The sequence below is a fragment of the Cheilinus undulatus genome, linkage group 2, assembly GCF_018320785.1.
Source record: "Cheilinus undulatus linkage group 2, ASM1832078v1, whole genome shotgun sequence".
Classification (NCBI taxonomy): domain Eukaryota; kingdom Metazoa; phylum Chordata; class Actinopteri; order Labriformes; family Labridae; genus Cheilinus; species Cheilinus undulatus.
The window spans coordinates 25,425,940-25,443,874 of record NC_054866.1 but is presented as its reverse complement, the minus strand read 5'-3'; the positions used below and the strand labels follow the sequence as shown (position 1 = coordinate 25,443,874).

General features: G+C 39.3%; 1 protein-coding gene across 3 annotated transcripts in view; it reads right to left on the bottom strand.

Moving 5' to 3' along the window:
- Positions 1-17,935, bottom strand: part of gria4a (glutamate receptor, ionotropic, AMPA 4a) — a 208,795-nt gene that overhangs the window by 111,066 nt on the left and 79,794 nt on the right. For all 3 annotated transcript variants that reach the window (XR_005993051.1, XM_041808361.1, XM_041808368.1), the window contains exon 3: positions 3,589-3,828. Coding sequence is in view for 2 of the 3 variants with exons in the window: in XM_041808361.1 (XP_041664295.1) it covers positions 3,589-3,828 (240 nt within the window). In the remaining variant the exon portion in view is untranslated. The remainder of the gene's footprint in view (positions 1-3,588; positions 3,829-17,935) is intronic.

Here is a 17,935-nt window from a genome sequence, read left to right as displayed (position 1 = left end):
ATGAATATCATGTGCTTTGAGATTTTGATTTTAGCTGTGCCTTGAGCAAACAAAGTTTCAAAATAAATCAGTCAGAAGATTTTTTTTCACCCAAACACCCACTTGAAAATCTTAAAAGCCTACAGTCACACATGGAGGTGTGATGGTATTTGTATTTGTCCTAGGCCATCACAGTTAAGGGGTCACAAGTCGGTGCACAAAGTCCGATGAACAATATTGAATGAATTCTTTCTACAGTCTAAGGTGTGAATGGAGAAAAAAGGCAATCACACATGAAGTATTTTACATCAATTTAGGTGGCAGTTATGCTTGCAACTGTTAGCTAACTGCTTTAAAGTCCCTGCAAAGTAATAAAAAAATATATACTTTAGGGCTTGCTGTATGACAGGCCACCATGTTATGAACCACCAGGCCATGAGAAACATCTCTAAGTTTATAAACTTAAGCTTCAAAATCATGTAAAATGAAAAAGAAAAATCAGAGGATGGTGTGGGTGTGCTGGTTGAATGAGCTGAAGCCACACCCACTCACGAGAAATACAATCCTCTCTTATTTTAAAAAATGTTTCTAATCAGGGCTCAGCTGCCTGAGAAGCTGGGGTGCAAATTGACTGTTTTCTGGCACAAATCTCTCTGATATGATGCTTTTAATTACCTCGAGGTACCATTTCTGAGAGACTTTGGAAATTTAATTAAAATTAAATTTTGGAAATTTGTTCAAATGAGCAAAAACACAGCATTTAAAGGCAGTCACTAACAATAGATTGTACTGAGATGGGGTGGGGGGTGATATCATGGGCTCATGTAATTGTCCTGCTCAATAATTTCACTTAACAGGGACTTAAACATTAAAAAATTCTTCTTCAACTAAACATACTTTTAGTTGAAACAGTGATTTACTATCAACCCTATTTTTCTTAGCGGGTGAGCAACTGAAGTGATGATGAACCATCCATGAATGAGCTATGAACAGTGTTAGGAGTAAGGTGTTACTAAGTAACGCGTTACAGTAACTCCGACACTTTTTCTGGTAACTAGTGGTGTAGCGGGCTTCTTTTTAAAATCATTAACGCTGTTACAATTACTGAGAATTTAAATCACTCGTTACTCTTTACTTTCACAGCCGACAACTCTATGATGAAGGTCAGTAAACATCCGGTTGGGTGGACAACGTGGCGGGACCATAAGCAACATCCTATGAGAAAGAATACTAAGACATATGAACAAACAAGGGCACTGAAACGCACACACACATCATGGCTGAGCTCTAGAGCATGAACTTTCTGTCTAGCATACCAGCATTGCTTATCCCTCCTCGGGATAAATGATGAAAAAGAACAGGAAAAGAAAGTTTTCCACTGCCAAGAACAATTATTTTCACCTCATGAAGTACTGAGTTAAACAACACGTTTCAGCTAAACTAGTTTCCAGAGAGCTGGATGCTACAAACACCGCTAACCCAGGTGAAGCTCACATTAGCTCAGCAGACCAAGCAGGAAGGAGCCAACCAAGGCTGGATTTTAAATCAGTGTACAAATGCTTTGACACTGCTAAAAGTTCTGTTGTTTCACCACATTCCAATAATGATGATGAGAATGGCTACAATGCTCTATAAAATTAGTTATTTCATCTCCCATTGCCACAACAACATAAATTAATGTGATGTGTACAATAATTAGGATTGAAGCAAAAAAGGTAACGTTGAGTTACTTTTCAAAGTAACTAGTTACTTTTACAACACAGTAACTGTAACTCGGTTACTTTTTGCTAACGGTAACTCGTAACTGTAACTAGTTACTATTTTTCAGTAACTTTCCCAAGACTGGCTATGAAACAGCCCTTTTATGTTAGCCATTGTGGCTAACTCCCGTTTGAGTGCCATTTTCCTTTTCTCCATCCTTCGCTGTTATTTAATCCACATTTAAAGAGCCAACTTATATCAGCTGAATAACTGTTTGGGAGCCAAACAACCATCTCTACTGAGCCAAATGATCTGGATCTCTAGAAAAAGATGGATTTCCTTTCTCAGTGAGCAAGACTGGAGGTTGGTGAGACAAACTTCAGCTGAGGAAACTCAGGTAAGATTAGAGTTTAACGTGATAAACTTTGACAAAAAATGCTAAACAAAACTGGTCCACTTTTTGAAAACAGACCATACAAAAGTGTTGAGCGCTGCCCCTCATCCAGGCTGTAGACCAAGGTTTTTAAATTCCTGTCTGCTGCTGTTTCTCAGCAAATTTCTAAACTTAAAAAATAATGCTCAATGTTTCTCTATTTAAAAATAACTTCCTGCCCCCTAGAGGGAATTCTCTGTTGCTGTATGATGTCATCTGCAAAAAGCCTATTGTTTGACACTAAAAGAACAGTTGTGTGCCAAGAAGAAAGGCTTAGGTGTTCTCTGTGATAGTTTGATTCGTTGAAATGCTGTGGTCAAGGGCTGTCCATGAAGCCCAATGACCTCGGCTTTGAACCTCCAAAATCTAACAGATTCATCCTATAGGCATAATGGTTCATGTGCAAAGTTTGACAGAAATCAAAGACAGCATTCCCAGACAAAAGGATGGGCAAAGGCCCTTTGACTTGACCTCTGACCTATAAATTCAAATAAGTTTATTTTCAAATCATAGTGGACATTTATACAAAGCCTAGAAAACCAATAATAAAACATTCGTTTTACAGACAGGCTTCTACAATGTGGCTCTTCTCATCTTTGAGTCAGTGTGAACATTTTGTGCAAAGTTTGGAAAAAATCTGCGTGTTTTTGAAATTTCAGGTTCACAGGAATTGCCTGTACTGTAAATATGTCCGTTTATATGGGCAAAGAGACATACAGCCCAAAAACACAAGACCTCTGGCCCAGGCTATCACCGGAGTAGAGACATGACAACTTAAAACGTGCCTTTTGACAGGCACAAATGGCCACAAAAATAAAATCAAGTAAAGAATAAGAGATTTTGGGAAATTGGTGCGGTATGCGTGGTTTGTGTTAACTGATGACAATTTCAGTTCAGCTAATAATTATTTATTTATTTCATGGCATTTAAAAAGTTTTTACATGCTTAATTTAGTAACATTTGCATTATTTCAATTGACACGGCCACATTATTTGGTTATTTCAAGTTAATGTACTCATAAGAGCTAAGGATAAAAATAGGAGTCTGTCGCTTTAAGAAAGTGTGGTGATCTCTGTGATGCTAGGTACTGTGTGGGCAGACGGCCTAAGAGCCAAGAAGAGCTCATGGTTTTTCTGGCCGTGTTCAGACTGTTTAGGTTTTTGTACATATTTAAAGCTGTGTCTAGATGGAAAACGTGTCTTCTATTTTTTATATTTTCTGTTCAATAAACGTTGAGAAGACGAACTTTAGTGGAGGACACACTTTTTTGGAAACACGCGTCAGCCATAAGCTCCTGTGGAAGGTTTTATTGGAAAACCTACTACATCGGGGTTGAGTGAAGTGTATTTTAAGATTTTGAAGGAAGCCATAGCATTTTAAAGTCTGTTAAGAGCTACCATCGTTTACAATCAAACTGTACAGCCTTTCTATAGGCTCTTCATTTACCTCTTTGACATGTGTCACAGTGTAATTACCTCTGTCCGTGTCGTAGAGGAAGACAAATCGGCTCCAGTCGTAGTGGTCCAGCAGTGACAGCAGAGCCCCTCTGATGGACGGCCTCAGCTGCAGGGTAAACTGGCCCTCCCCTTCTGTGGGGAAGCTGGGTGTCACCAGGCTGATGTGCAGGGCCCCACAGAACGACGTCAGCGTGTTCACCGAGCGTTTGTCATAAAGGCCGAAGATGGCGAAGACCCCCCTTGAATACTGGGAACAGACTGATGAGGAAAGAAGAGGGAGGAGAGTCGGGTAAAGAAAGGGAAAAAAAGAGGGTACATGGTGAGAAATTTAGAAACATCACAACAAAATACAATCAGTGACAGTGTATTTGAGAGCTTAGCAGTGACTATAAATTAACAGAATAGAAAAAAAGAATAAAAGGATAAAACCAAGGAGGCACATGAGGAATCTGGTTAATTATGTCAAGTATTTTAATGAGCAAAAGCTTCAGCTTGTGTCAAGGATACCTTCAGATTCCTAATTAGAGCCAAAAGCAGAGCTCATAAGGAATTCTTGCTAGAATTCTCTTATTCAACAACTGACTTTATCTTTAAAATCATAAATGAAATTTCACTTAAAATCCAGCTGTTGCAGATGGGTGTTCATAAATGTGTGTGGTTCTTTTTGAGGTTTTCTGCCTTTTGAAATGTTGTTTTCCCCTGCCACCCAGGAGTCATCAGGCCCTTTTTGGGTGGTTGAAGCAACCCTAAATGTTCCTAAGCCCCCCCAACAATGATAACTGTAACAGTGATGAAATTAATTAAGGAATGCGCCACACTAATAAGTTACTTTCTGTTCAATGAATAAAGCAGTGATATTCAACCCACTGTTCTTGATCCACCTGTGGCTCTTCAGTGACCAGTTGAGGCTTTTTTAAGGCTTACTTGGGAAAGAAATATCCTCCTAAAAACTTTTATAAAGGTAAACATTGTAAACAAAGATTCATTGCAAGTCATATCAATAAATCAATTTCCCACACAAGGAAGACAGGCTTAAATTGCAAAAATTAAATGGAATTCAGCAATTAAAATTGTATTTTTAAAATCTGTGTATTATTGTGACAAAGGAACGTGTGTACGAAAGGGAGCAGAGGAAGCCTACTTGTGGGTCTCCTCTGTAAGTTCATTCATTGAGGTGTGCTGTCTTCTGTTCAAACTGAAGCTTCTAATGCTCTCATTTTCAAGTTATCTTCGGTCACTTACTGCCACCGCTCTCCCACACTCGTATTCGATGATAATTGTTGTGATACGTGTCATCATCAACAAGCCTCACACACAGATCACATGTTGAGATAACATAATAACTGGTGAAATGTGGGTGTTTTGTTTGATCTTTAATGTAGTACTGATAATAAATACTGTCAAAAGAGCAGAAACATAAAACAAAAGCTACAAAAGGATGTGTCTGAGAGCTGCAGGTGTGAGGAAGTGCCATTTTTAGTCATTTAGAGGCCTAGGGTAAAGACCATTATGAGGCCCCTCCCGTAGCTAAAAACATTAATTAAAAGCATCTCCATTAAGTCAACAGAGCTACAGAACTACAGTAAAAGTCCAAATGTGAGAAATAAATAACCAAATAGCCAGTTCATCAGCTCATAGCTCAAACTTCTAATATTTTAAAATGCCTTTAGCCCAGGTGGAACCTACATAATTAAAAATAAAATGCAAGCTCACCATCAGCTACATATCCTTTCTTCGATGTTTCATTTCATTTCAACTATGGATCAGTTGATCTTCGGATCTACCTACATCCCTGGTTTTGGATTGTGGCTCTCCTAAAAGTATTTTAGACAATGTGGTTCTTGGGTAGGACAAGGTTGAGTACCACAGGCATAAACTGTCCTCAGACACATATCAGTGGCTGGCGGAAATAAACTAGTTTTATTTGTACTGGAAATGCATGTGTAGACTGAAGGAAAAAAGAGAAGAATTATGAAAGTATATTTTTTAGATATTAATTCCCACATTTATAGTTCAGTAAACTTCTAAATGGCAACTCATAAACTCACTTAGACTATTTTTAAAAAAAGGAAGAGCTCCTGATAAAGAATAGGCAGAAAGCAAGGAAAGAAAAGAGAGTGGGCCGTATAATAAGTCCTGAAAAATGCTCTACAACTAATGAGAAACTAATGAATGAAGTCTTTTAAGGTGTGATTAAAAAAAACTCATGCATGCAACACTTCACATCACCTGGACCCCTTGGGGCTAAGCCCCCTCTGTCTTTTAATTCTAGTGACATCCCTGCTTGCTACAGTTTCCTTGTGGTGGATAAAATTAAGGTAGATAAATTATCAAAGATATCAAAGAAAGATGTTTTGACCCACTCTACATGTTACAAAGAAACTTTCTTGTTTTTTGTTGCTGTATAAATCAGAAAAGATGTAAAAGTCAAATCCCTCCAGCCAATGTATGCACATGTAATTTCTAAGTTAAAGCACATATATTTGCATATACATGGGGAGAAATCAAACTCCACTGTAGGCCTTTGGAGAAACTTTCAAATTTTCTGACTGGCACAAAATCAATCCCACAAGGCAAAAGCTGGCATGGCTGCTTGTACACTTAAGGAAATTACAGCAAAATAATCCAACCTGCTTCAAGTTTAACATTAAGATCCATCCATCCAATTATACACACACACACACACACACACACACACACACACACACACACACCAAACCCTTGACCGAGCCGCAAGCTCACTTCAAATGTGAAGTCATTTTCCACTACAACACTGCAACTCCATCTTCAAACAACCTGAAGCTTTCAACCATGACAGAGAGGAGAGTGAAAGGCAGCAACAGACGTCCCACGCTATCTCGCTTCCACGAAAATCTCTCACCCGCCTCAGTTTGCCGTTCATCCGTGCCGCTTGACCAAAACTGGTTTTGAAGACAAAAAGAATCTCCTGGGTGAAGCAGATTCTGACAAATCAAGTGAATAGTGCTCACAAACACTTCTAAGGATTCAGCGACTGAAGTCAAACCAAAAGTGTGTGTCAACTCTTTTCTTTAATGTTTCTCATTGTCTGCTCCTTTTCTCTTTCATCCTCTTATTGCTTCTCCTCTTTTCCCTCTTTGGCCTCATTCATCCTTTCAGCTTGATTCTCCTAGGCAGGGATGTTTTAAGCTGGAGCTCTATCCTGCGTCATAATTCACTCTCCAGCCTGTAATACGTCACACTGGAGTAAACAGTAAGGCACAGAGGAAGGGGTTGGGGGGGTAGCTGCAGACTGTGCTGTCGGCAACAACCATCAATATAACCTTTTTCCCTCCTTTTCCCTATTTTAATCTCTTTTGCATCTTCTCTCTTCTGTTTTCAAAGGCAGACACCGCCTCCATCCTCTGCTTTTTTCCACTCTCCCTTCATCTCTTCCTCTTCAACTGCCTCCTCTTTCTGTTCCTCCCTCCCTCTCTCCTCCTGGGACTCAGAGTAATTCCATTATCAGCTATAAGCCTCAGTAGGGGTAAACACTGAGGGAGATGCAGCTTTGGCGCTTCAGCTCGTGGCAATTAAACAAAGTCGAGGCCTCTGCACCCGGGAGGCGATAAGGCGTGGATTTAGCTTCTGATTATGACAGCAGCTAAATGTCTCCAATTCAAAGAACTAGCATACTACATACTTAGCATGCGTCAGTCAGAAGAAGCTGACTCATGTCATCCTCAAAGTCAGCAAAGTTGGGGCAGTTTTTCTGTGGATTTCAAGGTTTTATTTGATTATCAGAGCACACTGCAACATGGAAAATGATTAGAAAGATTTGTGTTGAACTTCTAACTGACAGGTGCTTTATTTCACCTGACATCGGGTGAGTCTAATACCTGGAATGCACAACAATGTTTAAACAAAATCCTTCATGTAGAAAACATAATTATGCATTCAGAAGACGAGAGCAAAAGTTCACCTAAAAATAAAATGAAATGAAGCAAATAAACAGAGACGGTTAAGAAAGACGTCAGCACTTATCTAGATTGAAACATAAGGGGAAATGTATTCCTGCTTTTCAGTCATGGAGCAAATGTGCCAGTGTAGAACGTCTCTTTGCAGAGAAACCAGTGTGCTTACACTGTGTAAGGACAACATACAATTAGATTTCTTTGACAACAGTGTCATTGTAAATTCCATTTCCTTTCCGAGGATCAGCTAATTTTGTAAGAGAGTACAAAGCAGAGAAAGCAGCACTGTTGTGAACTGCCAAACTGGGTAACAGAGTTGAGTGCTGCTCCCATGCCAACTGATGAAACTTTTTAGAAACTTGACGAAAGTGCTGGCCAACATGCAGCCTGTGACATGGTTAGAATTTACTGCTGTTCTTTTATTGGCAGAAGGACAAAGGGAGGATTAGTTCAGCTTAAATGGTCATTGACCCAAAGTTTATTAAAGATTGCATATAAAGTTACAAATATCACACAAATCACTCATCTGTGTGTCTCCACCCTTGCTCTGCGCAGAGCTAGAGAAAAGCGAGCTCCCAGAGAAGAAAGCCCCTGAGTACAGAGAAGTGTCTGCCTTTAACCCTCAGAGGAGGATCCTACAGCACTTCCTGGCAAGGAGGAGTCAGTCCTGTGAATTACGACACTTCCTGGTCCAGTGTGGCCTGGCCTCCCTAGCGAATAACAAAGAGTGGTCTCACTAACGCTAACCTTAGCTGTTCTCCTCAATGTATACAAAAAAGAGTCACTCACTTATAACGCTAACCTTAGCAGGGGAAAACGTTGACTGTGCTTAACAAGTTTATTAGACCACCTGTCATAAAAACGAGAAAACATAAATATTTTAGAAATCTTTCAAAAACTTGTTTGAAACTAAAAATGTTATTGTTATTTACTTGGCAAATAACAAACTGAAACAACTAAATAGTCCTTTTTCACACATAACCAAAAAAAACTTCATATTTTGTATGGCCTCCTTCGGCCTTGATAACAGTTTGCTTTCTTGCTGGCATTGTTTTTATGTACTTTTCCTCAGTCTCTTTTGTTATTGAGTTCCAAATAGTTTCTAGCTGTTCCCACAGACTTGCTTTAGATGAAACTTTTGTGCCATCAGTCTTTGAATCTACTGAATCCCAAATTTGTTCAATAGGATTCAAATCCGGACTTTGACTTGGCTGGTCCATCAGTTCCAGTACTCCAGATTCCTTTTTCTTGCTCAAATAGTCTCTGCACAGCTTTGAAGTATGCTTGGGGTCATTGTCTTGTTGGTATAGAAATCCACGACCAATCAGATTCATTCCAGAAGGGATTCCATGATGCACTAAGATGTTGTGGTAGATGTTCTTGTTCATGATACTGTTGATTTTCACTAATTTGTCCACGCCGTATCCACAAATGGAACCCCATACCATAATGGAATCTCCACCTTGTTTCACTGTGGGTGCAATGCATCTGGCATCAAAACGTTCTCCAGCTTTACTGCGGACATAAACACGACCATGCTGACTGAAGAGTTCAAACTTGGACTTGTCCGTCCAGAGTACCTTCTTCCAGTCATCAACAGTCCAGTGTTTGTGCTCCCTGGCAAATCTGAGGCGTTTCTGGATGTTTGCAGGCCTCAATAATGGCTTCTTAGCAGTTATTCTTCCCTTTAAGCCTTGTTCCGTCAGTCGTCTGCTTATGGAGACTTTCTCAGACTCTGATCTAGAAGCATTCATCTCTGCCTGAAGATCAGCAGTGGTCTTCCTTCTGTCTCTGGTACTTAAAATCTTGAGGTGTCTGACATCTGCTTCACTTAACTTTCATTTCCTGCCTCCTCTACATATTGGTGTATTAACCATTGCAGAAACATAAAAAATGATTTTGGTAATTACTAATGCTGTTAATTTAGGGCAGCTGTAGGATAAGCCTTACTTTGGGCGGTCTAATAAATTTGTTACGTATTGTATATGGAAAATACAATGTGCTGTCTTGTAAGTGTGCAACCCTTCTGTGTTAAATGCCTTATCTCTCAATTGTACAATCAGTTCAGCGAGCATCTTAGGCATAAGGCTATCTCTTACAGTGCATTTGTGTATTAGCCTTAGCAATATTTTACACATCACTGTCTTAAGTTTTATTTGTCACCCAGCTCAAAACCTAAAGAAATATTGATGGCCTTAATCCCCAATCCCCATTCCTCTTTAGAGAGAAATCTGCAGCTGCACACAGACAAGGCTGAAGCATATCACCGAATTCTCATTCATCCACTCTTGACTGACTCTGTTTTTCACCTCCTTGTGCCCTTTTGGCCTTGTTTTCCTTCTGATCCCTCTTATCCTCCTTTTTTCAACAATGTGTTTATTTATCTGCAAACATCAGCTCAACCTCCACCATCACCACCCTGCCGCAGGGTTGGAATGTGCCAGACAGTGGCGTCATTGTAATAAAATGTGTTCTAAGCTTGTTTCATAAAGCTTTAATGAGAGGAGGGGGGAGGTAGCACGGTGCATCATCACCACAGTAAAAGCATCGGACACAATAGGCCTCCTGGGAATTCCTCTACCTGCACCTCTCCATGCCTTTCCCCCAGCTCCATATGTTTGATTTTTTTTTATCCACAGTCTTCTGTCTTTTTCAGGTTCTTAATTGCTTGCTCTGTCTATCAAACCTTGTCTCTTCTACAGTGCACACCTCTCCATAAATCTCTTTAAAGCGTTTCTCCTTATCTGCATTACTCTATACACTATATCAAGCCTCAGCATATGAGCATCTTTCTCTGCAGCTTCCCCTCATCTCTCCCTGATTCATTTCACTCTCTGTGCATTTAGAAAGCCCTCTCCATCATGTGCATCTTCTGGGCATCACTTTACTTCTTGTTTTTCAAATTCAAATGTGTCCAATTTGCATAACAGGAGGGAAAATACATTGCTTAGACAGCACAATACTTTATAGACTAATATGTTAGCTCTCTTTGGCATTGGTTCCATTTCTACACTCCCTCCCATATTTGCCCCCTCCCTCTGTATTTTTTTACTCCTCTCAGCATGGTGCTTTTACCTGTAGACCTGCTGCTAGTTTGTGTTTCATATGACAGCAAGAACAGATGCTCACGGATAAACCTGCTGTGGATTTACCTATCCTTGCACCAACAAAGGAAAATAAAGAGCACCCAACCAGTCACCTTTATACCTTTTTTAAACTTCAAAAGTGAATTCTTCTATCCCTAAACAGACACAAACCATCTTTCCAACTTCCTGCCCTGATGCATGGAGTCTCCTCACCATCAGGCCCAAAACTAGTGGTTCTCAACTGGGCCCACAGGACCCACTTTGTCTCCAACTTTGAGAAATTGTGGTGAAATTTCCTAAAATTACCAACCAGTCAGTTTAGTCAATGAAAGATGATGCAGTTTGGACCTGACCTTGCAAATTACATGGATTGGCCAGATTCCATGCCTTTACTTCAGGCAGATCCATCTTGCACACCTTTAAACTGAAACTCTTAAATCTGCAGAGAATGGCTGAACCACTGTCCTCATTTGAGGAGAAAGAGTCACTAGCCATGGGTGTGGTTTAATTGCATGCTCAGGGAAGTGCATGCCTAACCTAACCTTACCTTGCAATTCAAATGGATTAGCCAGATTCCACGTCTTTTATCATACAACTCCAGATTACGGGCTAATTTAGTGGGCATGAGTTTATTTGATCCAAACTTGATATTCATCTGCAGTTGAATGGTAGGACTGGCTAGAACTACAAAAATCTCAGTCTTGGACGGGTTGAGCTGAAGGTGGTGTCCCCTCATCCACTTAAAAATATCAGCAAGGCAAGATGAGATCTGAACTGAGACAGCTGTGTCATCTGGTGGAAAGGACAGGAAAAGCCACAGAAGCAGATGATAGCACCAAGTGGGATGTCTGTAATGAAAAAAGGAGGGGACCAAGCATTGACCCTTGAGGAACCCCTGTTGATAAGCCATGTGGTTTGGACACTCCTCCCCTTCATGATACTCTAAAAGGTCTCCCTGTAAGGTGCACAGGAGATCCCTGTGAGTGCAGAGTGTGGAGTGGAGAATTTGGGTGGTTAACTGTTTACTGCAGCAAAAGAACTGAGGACTGACCAGCTGCTCCAACCAAATGCAACAATATGTCACTGCCAAAAGTGCAGAAGTTGGTATTTTCTATGGAGACATGCAGACAAAAAACAAGTAGGTATACACCATATACCCTGCACTACAGCACTAGAAAACAGCAGCAGCAACAACAAAAATCAAATATAAGTTTGTCCACTTCAGGCTTCTGTATGTCATAGACTCTTTGCAACAGCAATTTTTCAAAATCCAGGTACACATTCAAAACCCCAGAAAAGTGCTCCCTGACACAACAGATGGAAATCCCAGGTCTATATAAGAACTATTCACAGCTGCAGAGGTGTTCTCTAAACATACAGAAAGACTACAAAGACACCATGAGCTCTCATTACGCAGCTAGAGGCCAAAAATAAAAGAATCACCTGAATAAATGAGCAAAACAAGCTAGTTTAAAAGCCATACAGAGTGTTTTTGCTGGCATTGCTCCTGGTTGTAACCTGGTGGAACCTTGAAGGCAAGGGAAGGTAAATGCCATTTACAAGCATTCGTGAGCTATAATTACAAAGAAATCTACCACCCAGATTTAAACTGACAGTTAAGGTATTTACAGTAGTATTCTCAGAAGGAAAGAGCTTGTCGGGACTTTTACAGGGCAAAGCAAAGATGAGACAACAAGAAGCAAGGCTGTTAACAGTGACTGAAAGTGTAGGCTAATATAGACTGACACAACTAGTGCAGAGTGTAAAATAAATTAACACTTCTTGTCAGTTATAAATACTGAAAAAAGGGTAAGGAAGCAGTGTGAAAAGATGAGCATTATGCATCTGTAACAGTGGTTTCATGTGAGGGGAATGGAATCCGACTGATGTGTTAAAAGATGTGCAAAATGTCCCTTTAAATATAGCCGCAGTTCTATTATGATAAGGTTTTTGATTTACACTGACAGATGTTTTCTATTTCTAACAAAATATATTTGAAAGAGAGAAACCAGAAGTGGTTCCAATTAATGTGTAAGTAAACTAATTTCACCACATCAGGGGTCAAAGAAATAGATAAGCTTTTAAACTACCTTTTACTCACAATGGTTTTATTTAAAGGGATTATGGAAACTGTTTGAACATTAAGTTAGCAGACATGTCTGAATCAAATTCAGAGATTACTAATGATTAAAAAAAAACACACACAAAAAAAAAAAAACAGCAGAGATAAGGCAAACTGCATGTGGGTTTGTTGTTCTCAGCTCTGTGTTTACAGTAACATGATGGTGCTTTCATTATATCTCATCTTGTTTGGTTTGCTGTTGGATCCAGCACTCATTGAGAGTTGTGGGATGGCTTAAGTGGGACATCTACTGGACTGAAAGGCCCATTTTATACCTTTTAGATTGTTGGGGTGCTGGTTGCCTATAGCAGCTATGTCTGTGCACCTCATGTATAGTAACCTTACATGCCAGATAGACAGTTTCACATGTCCATTACATGGGGCATATTTAACATCCATCTGGGAAGGGGCCAATAGTCTGTGTTTGGGAAGGGCAGAACATTTCAAAATGTCTCAGTGGATGACTGGATCAAGGTTCTGTCTGTCACATTTATTATGGTCAATCAGAGCAAATAAATTTCATAATGCAAGCTCAACATGCAGCCAGCTGAAAGAAGAACAAAAATCTATTCCAACCAAAACAGCTTTCAGCGAGGTTCTTGGCTCTTCTTTTACTGAAGACATGTTGTCCAGTTCTGATAAAACTACTGCTACATCTGGGCTAATCTCTCTACCGGTCACCATTGTTTACCATCTTGCAGTAACAGAGACCCTGCCTGTAGCTACCACCTTACTCTCTGCAAATGATGCTGATTGGTCTGTTTGTTCTCAGACAGCTTTTCAGCTTGTTGCTTTGCAAGATGACAGACATTAAATCTGGCCAGTCCACTGGCTTTGCAAAGTTAGAGGATGTTGTTTTTAGCACAGGCTGCCTGGGTTCAAATTCAGCCTTTAGTTCCTTTCTGACGTGGCCCTCCTTCTCTGTCCAGTTTGAGGGACTGTCTCAAGTCTCCTATCTACAATAAAGGCATAAAGTCTCAAAACAACTACTAAAAAAGAAGAATTTGATCATTTTATAGTCTTTCTGGCTGTAATTTCTCCAGTCTGAGCTTTTAAAGATTGAAACAAGATTTGTATTATAACCCTATACAATGTTACATCAATCACATATAAACAGAAAAATGTACCTCATCAGTGCCATGAAGAATTCATCCCTACACAGACATTTTAAGAATAGGATATCTTAAAACTGATGGGGGATTTACATCAACTTTGTCTCAAAGAGAGTTAAAGTTTACTTAGACATTTTTTTATTTCTTATATGCCAAACTTTTCTTAGTATTTACAGACAACAGAAATGCCTAATAATGAAACAGGAATACAAAATCACAAACACACAGCAAGCAGCGCTCATTACTGATATCCAGCTGTGTGTCTGGAGGTGTTTAGATCCACCTAACAAAAAAAAGTCAAAGGTAAATCACACATTGTTTCCTTCAAAGTTCTGAACAAGAAAAAGAATGTTTCTTTCTAAAGGCTGATATGACATTTCAGACATCTAAAATAAAAATATATTGCTTTGGGGCATCTCACTGAAACATTATCAGACAAACTTTTTTGTCCAGAGGTGGTTGCTGTCACATGTTAAAAACATTTGATCAAAATTTGGAGAATATCCTTGATCTAAACTCTGACACCTCTAAGCTTTAGCTGATCTCAGTAAATGTGAGGGTGCACCAATTTTAAAAATCAGGGCTTATAGAGATGTTTTTTGGGGATGTGCATGGTTAGCCAGCTGAACAGCAAAATTCAGATATCAAATTAGCCAGCACAAGAGTTACGAGTCAGTCAAACTAATTAAGTATTTATTTTTTAAAACATGGGCCAGAAATCGTGGTTGAATGCTCTTTAAAACTGTAATTAATAGGTGTGTAACGGTACAAAAAATTTGGGTTTGGTACGTACCTCGGTTTTGAAGTCATGGTTCGGTACGTTTTCGGTATGGTGATTGAAGCAGATAAATAAAATTTAATTTGAATTTTTTGATTAAACTGTATTAAAATAAATAGGCTGAATAAATTACATTTAAATCATAAATAATGCTGTGACCTCCCTCCAAAAGTTCTTCAATGATTAGAAATATTAATAAATGAATACATTTTTAAATAACTAGGTTATTTTCATTGATATATTGACATATCTAGACCCATTCTTTAAACACTAAAATTTCCCAGCCAACTTGAACGCATCATCACACAACTGCAAGTTAGCTTGTCAAATATGCATATAAGCGTCTTTTTGCCAATTTCAACACAGACTTCAGCACTGGATTACCTTTGTAACCAATGGGACCTACTACAAAGTTTGGAAGAACTTTTCACAGTCCATCTTGGAGGATAAAGAGATTAAAGCGGTGTGAAATCTGAGGATAACTTTACCTATGACACAGCTGCAGAGTCCCTCTCTCACTCCTCCGAGGCTGATAGTTGAAGGTAAAGTTAATATGATTTGGCGGCTCTTCTAACTCCACATGCACCATCACTCTTCTTTGTTTGTTTTTGTAACTGCTCCTTCTTCTGTAATGACGGTTGCTGGCAGCTTCTAGGCTCATTGCTGCCACCTGGATTGAAGTGAGAACTCGACTCTTTTTTAATACTCAGACGTATTCATCATATTACTGCATGCACCGAACCGTGACGGCCGTACCGTGACGGTACGGGACGAATACAAATACCATTACACCCCTAGTAATTAAGTCTCCCACCACTTGTAGTCGCTGTGGCTTCAGTGGACGCTGCCTTCCTGCCGGAGCTTAGCTTAGTATTTAGCATGTTGTAGGAACAGCAGCAGTGTTTTGAACTCATAATGGTTAAAAAAAAAGTTTCATGTAGGCTGCTGAGGGTTATACTCATGTATTACAACTCAACTAAATGGTGAGCTACCACATTTAACATGATATTAATCTGTGGAGGGACGAAGACTGATGGAGCTAACTGCTTACTTTAGCCACACTATACTAAGCACATCAGCCTCAATTCATAACCCAATCAACACAATAACCCTGCGATATATTTGACTGTTTTCTAAGCATATTCCCCACTTTAGACTAGTCAGTTAAACTCAATTTAAATGCATGTATCGGAATTAGGAAATAGTGGCCTGGGAACATCCGCAGTTTTTTTGTTACTTTAATTGGTGCGAGAATCCAACTATACAGACATTTTCTTTCATGTTTGATCATAGAAGTGTATCAAACTTTGTTACTGATTTACTCTGCCTTGTAAAAATATTTTGAGGGCACAGATGACCTGGGTCACACCCAGCCTCAGTTTAGGTCCAGTCTATGGCTCTTTACCCATGTCTTATTCCCTGCTCTCTTATTCCTGTTGTGCGATGTTCTTCAATAGTGCTGGTATTACTGACTGCAATTAATAGAAGTGACTTTATATGACCTATAAAAGCAAAACAGAGTACATCAGAGTAAAAAAATAATTAACTCCATTTGGTTATTTCTAATGCCTATGAGCGCTGCCACAGGCACTGTCACTGTCAGACAAAGTGATTCAGCACACAGATAGGTAGGGTCTTTATAACATTATACAGGGGTGAGACTCACAGTGAGTGGTATGGTAGCTAGGTTAAAGGAGACCGAGTGGTTTTTAGTTCCCAAGGTTCATTAAAATGTACACAAACCAGAAGTTCCCTGAAATATTGTGGGTAAATCTATGCAGTTTGCAGAGAATTCTCCTTGCTTGTCTGGCCATGAAGTCAGGAGTACTCATGACTGACAGGAGGAGAATGTGGAGATCTCGGCATCTATAGGATATTGACTGCATAGCTCACTAAAGGCGGATGCTACTCTCATTGTTCATGCCTTTTTCTGTACTGTTTAATTGCTTCTTTAAGCTCAAGTGGTCTTGTAAAAATGGACAAAAAGAAAAAGAAGTAGTCATACCATATCGATCAACAGCAGCCAGTAACAGGAAAAGCTCATCATTTGTGAGTTAATTTTGCTGTAGAGAAGTATGTAAATGTTTTTCTCATTAAAAGCATACTTAAAGTTTCTTCTTGTCCCACTGTGTGGAGATGGATATTCTTGATATCAAACTATAATCACATTCAATTGTGTACATGCCAAGCTAGATTCACCGAATCACCATTTTTACACTCACAAAGGCATTGCACGGTCTGTAAAGGTGGAGTATTAATAAGATAGGAGAGAGTGGGAAGTCTGGGGATCAATAATATCTTGCTGGGAGCACAGTCACTGTATGGATTTCATATTTGTTCCTACACACTAGAACACCCATTGTGACACAATGGAGCATCTTCTCAGTAAGACATGGGAGCAGCTCAAGAAGTGATAAAGCAGCATTACAACAGGATGTAAAGGTATAACACTCATTTAAATGGTGTCATTATAGAGAGTCTTTACAAAAACAAATACATATATGAATCTTCATTTTTATATTGACTAAAAAAGGCTTGTCTATGAGTATCATGATCTGATATTTATCCTGACAAAATCTTGTAATGCATCCTAAGCAGAGGTTTTATTATGACAAGCTAAAAGCCTGAGGATCAGTATTCTACAAGAGTGTGGTCATTATTTAAAAAACATGGACAAAAATGAAAAGCTTTTAAAAGGGTGACTATTTTAAAGTGCCATTGAGAGTTATGACTTTTGATTAGGAGATTAGTGTGTATTTTTTGTACTTTTGTGGTGCAGTGGGTATTCATTCACTGAAAAGGTTGGCAGTTCCCTAGCTCCTAGTCTACATGTTGAAGTAGGCTTGGACAAGGCATTGACCACACAGACACCAGTGTTGTAGTGAAATGATAGTTAAAGAGATTCCATGACCTGGGAGGATATTTTACATGCAAAAATTTGAGGAGTAATGAGAGAGTATCTGAAACCATCTAGTCAGAGCCTAGTGGATGCTTTGATTTAAAATCTGATTTTCTTGGTGATAGTTTTGAAGGTTGGGATAAGTCAAAGGATGAGGAGCTGAGGATTTTACTGGCTATCTGGTTGTCTGGCTGTGTGTTCTCTTTGGTCAGTTACATCCCCCAGAAATTAATGATGGCTGTCTTTGGACTTAAGCCATTGATTTTCATGAAAGGAGATAATTTTAGCTATCAGACAATAAAAGACCATTAAACTGTCTCATGTTATCTTTAGTTTCACCACTCAGTGTCACTCTTGTTATTTTATACCAGCTGTTTAGAGCAGCTATTCTCAACCTTGGGGTCCTGACCCCAACTGACCCCATGATTTCTGGGGG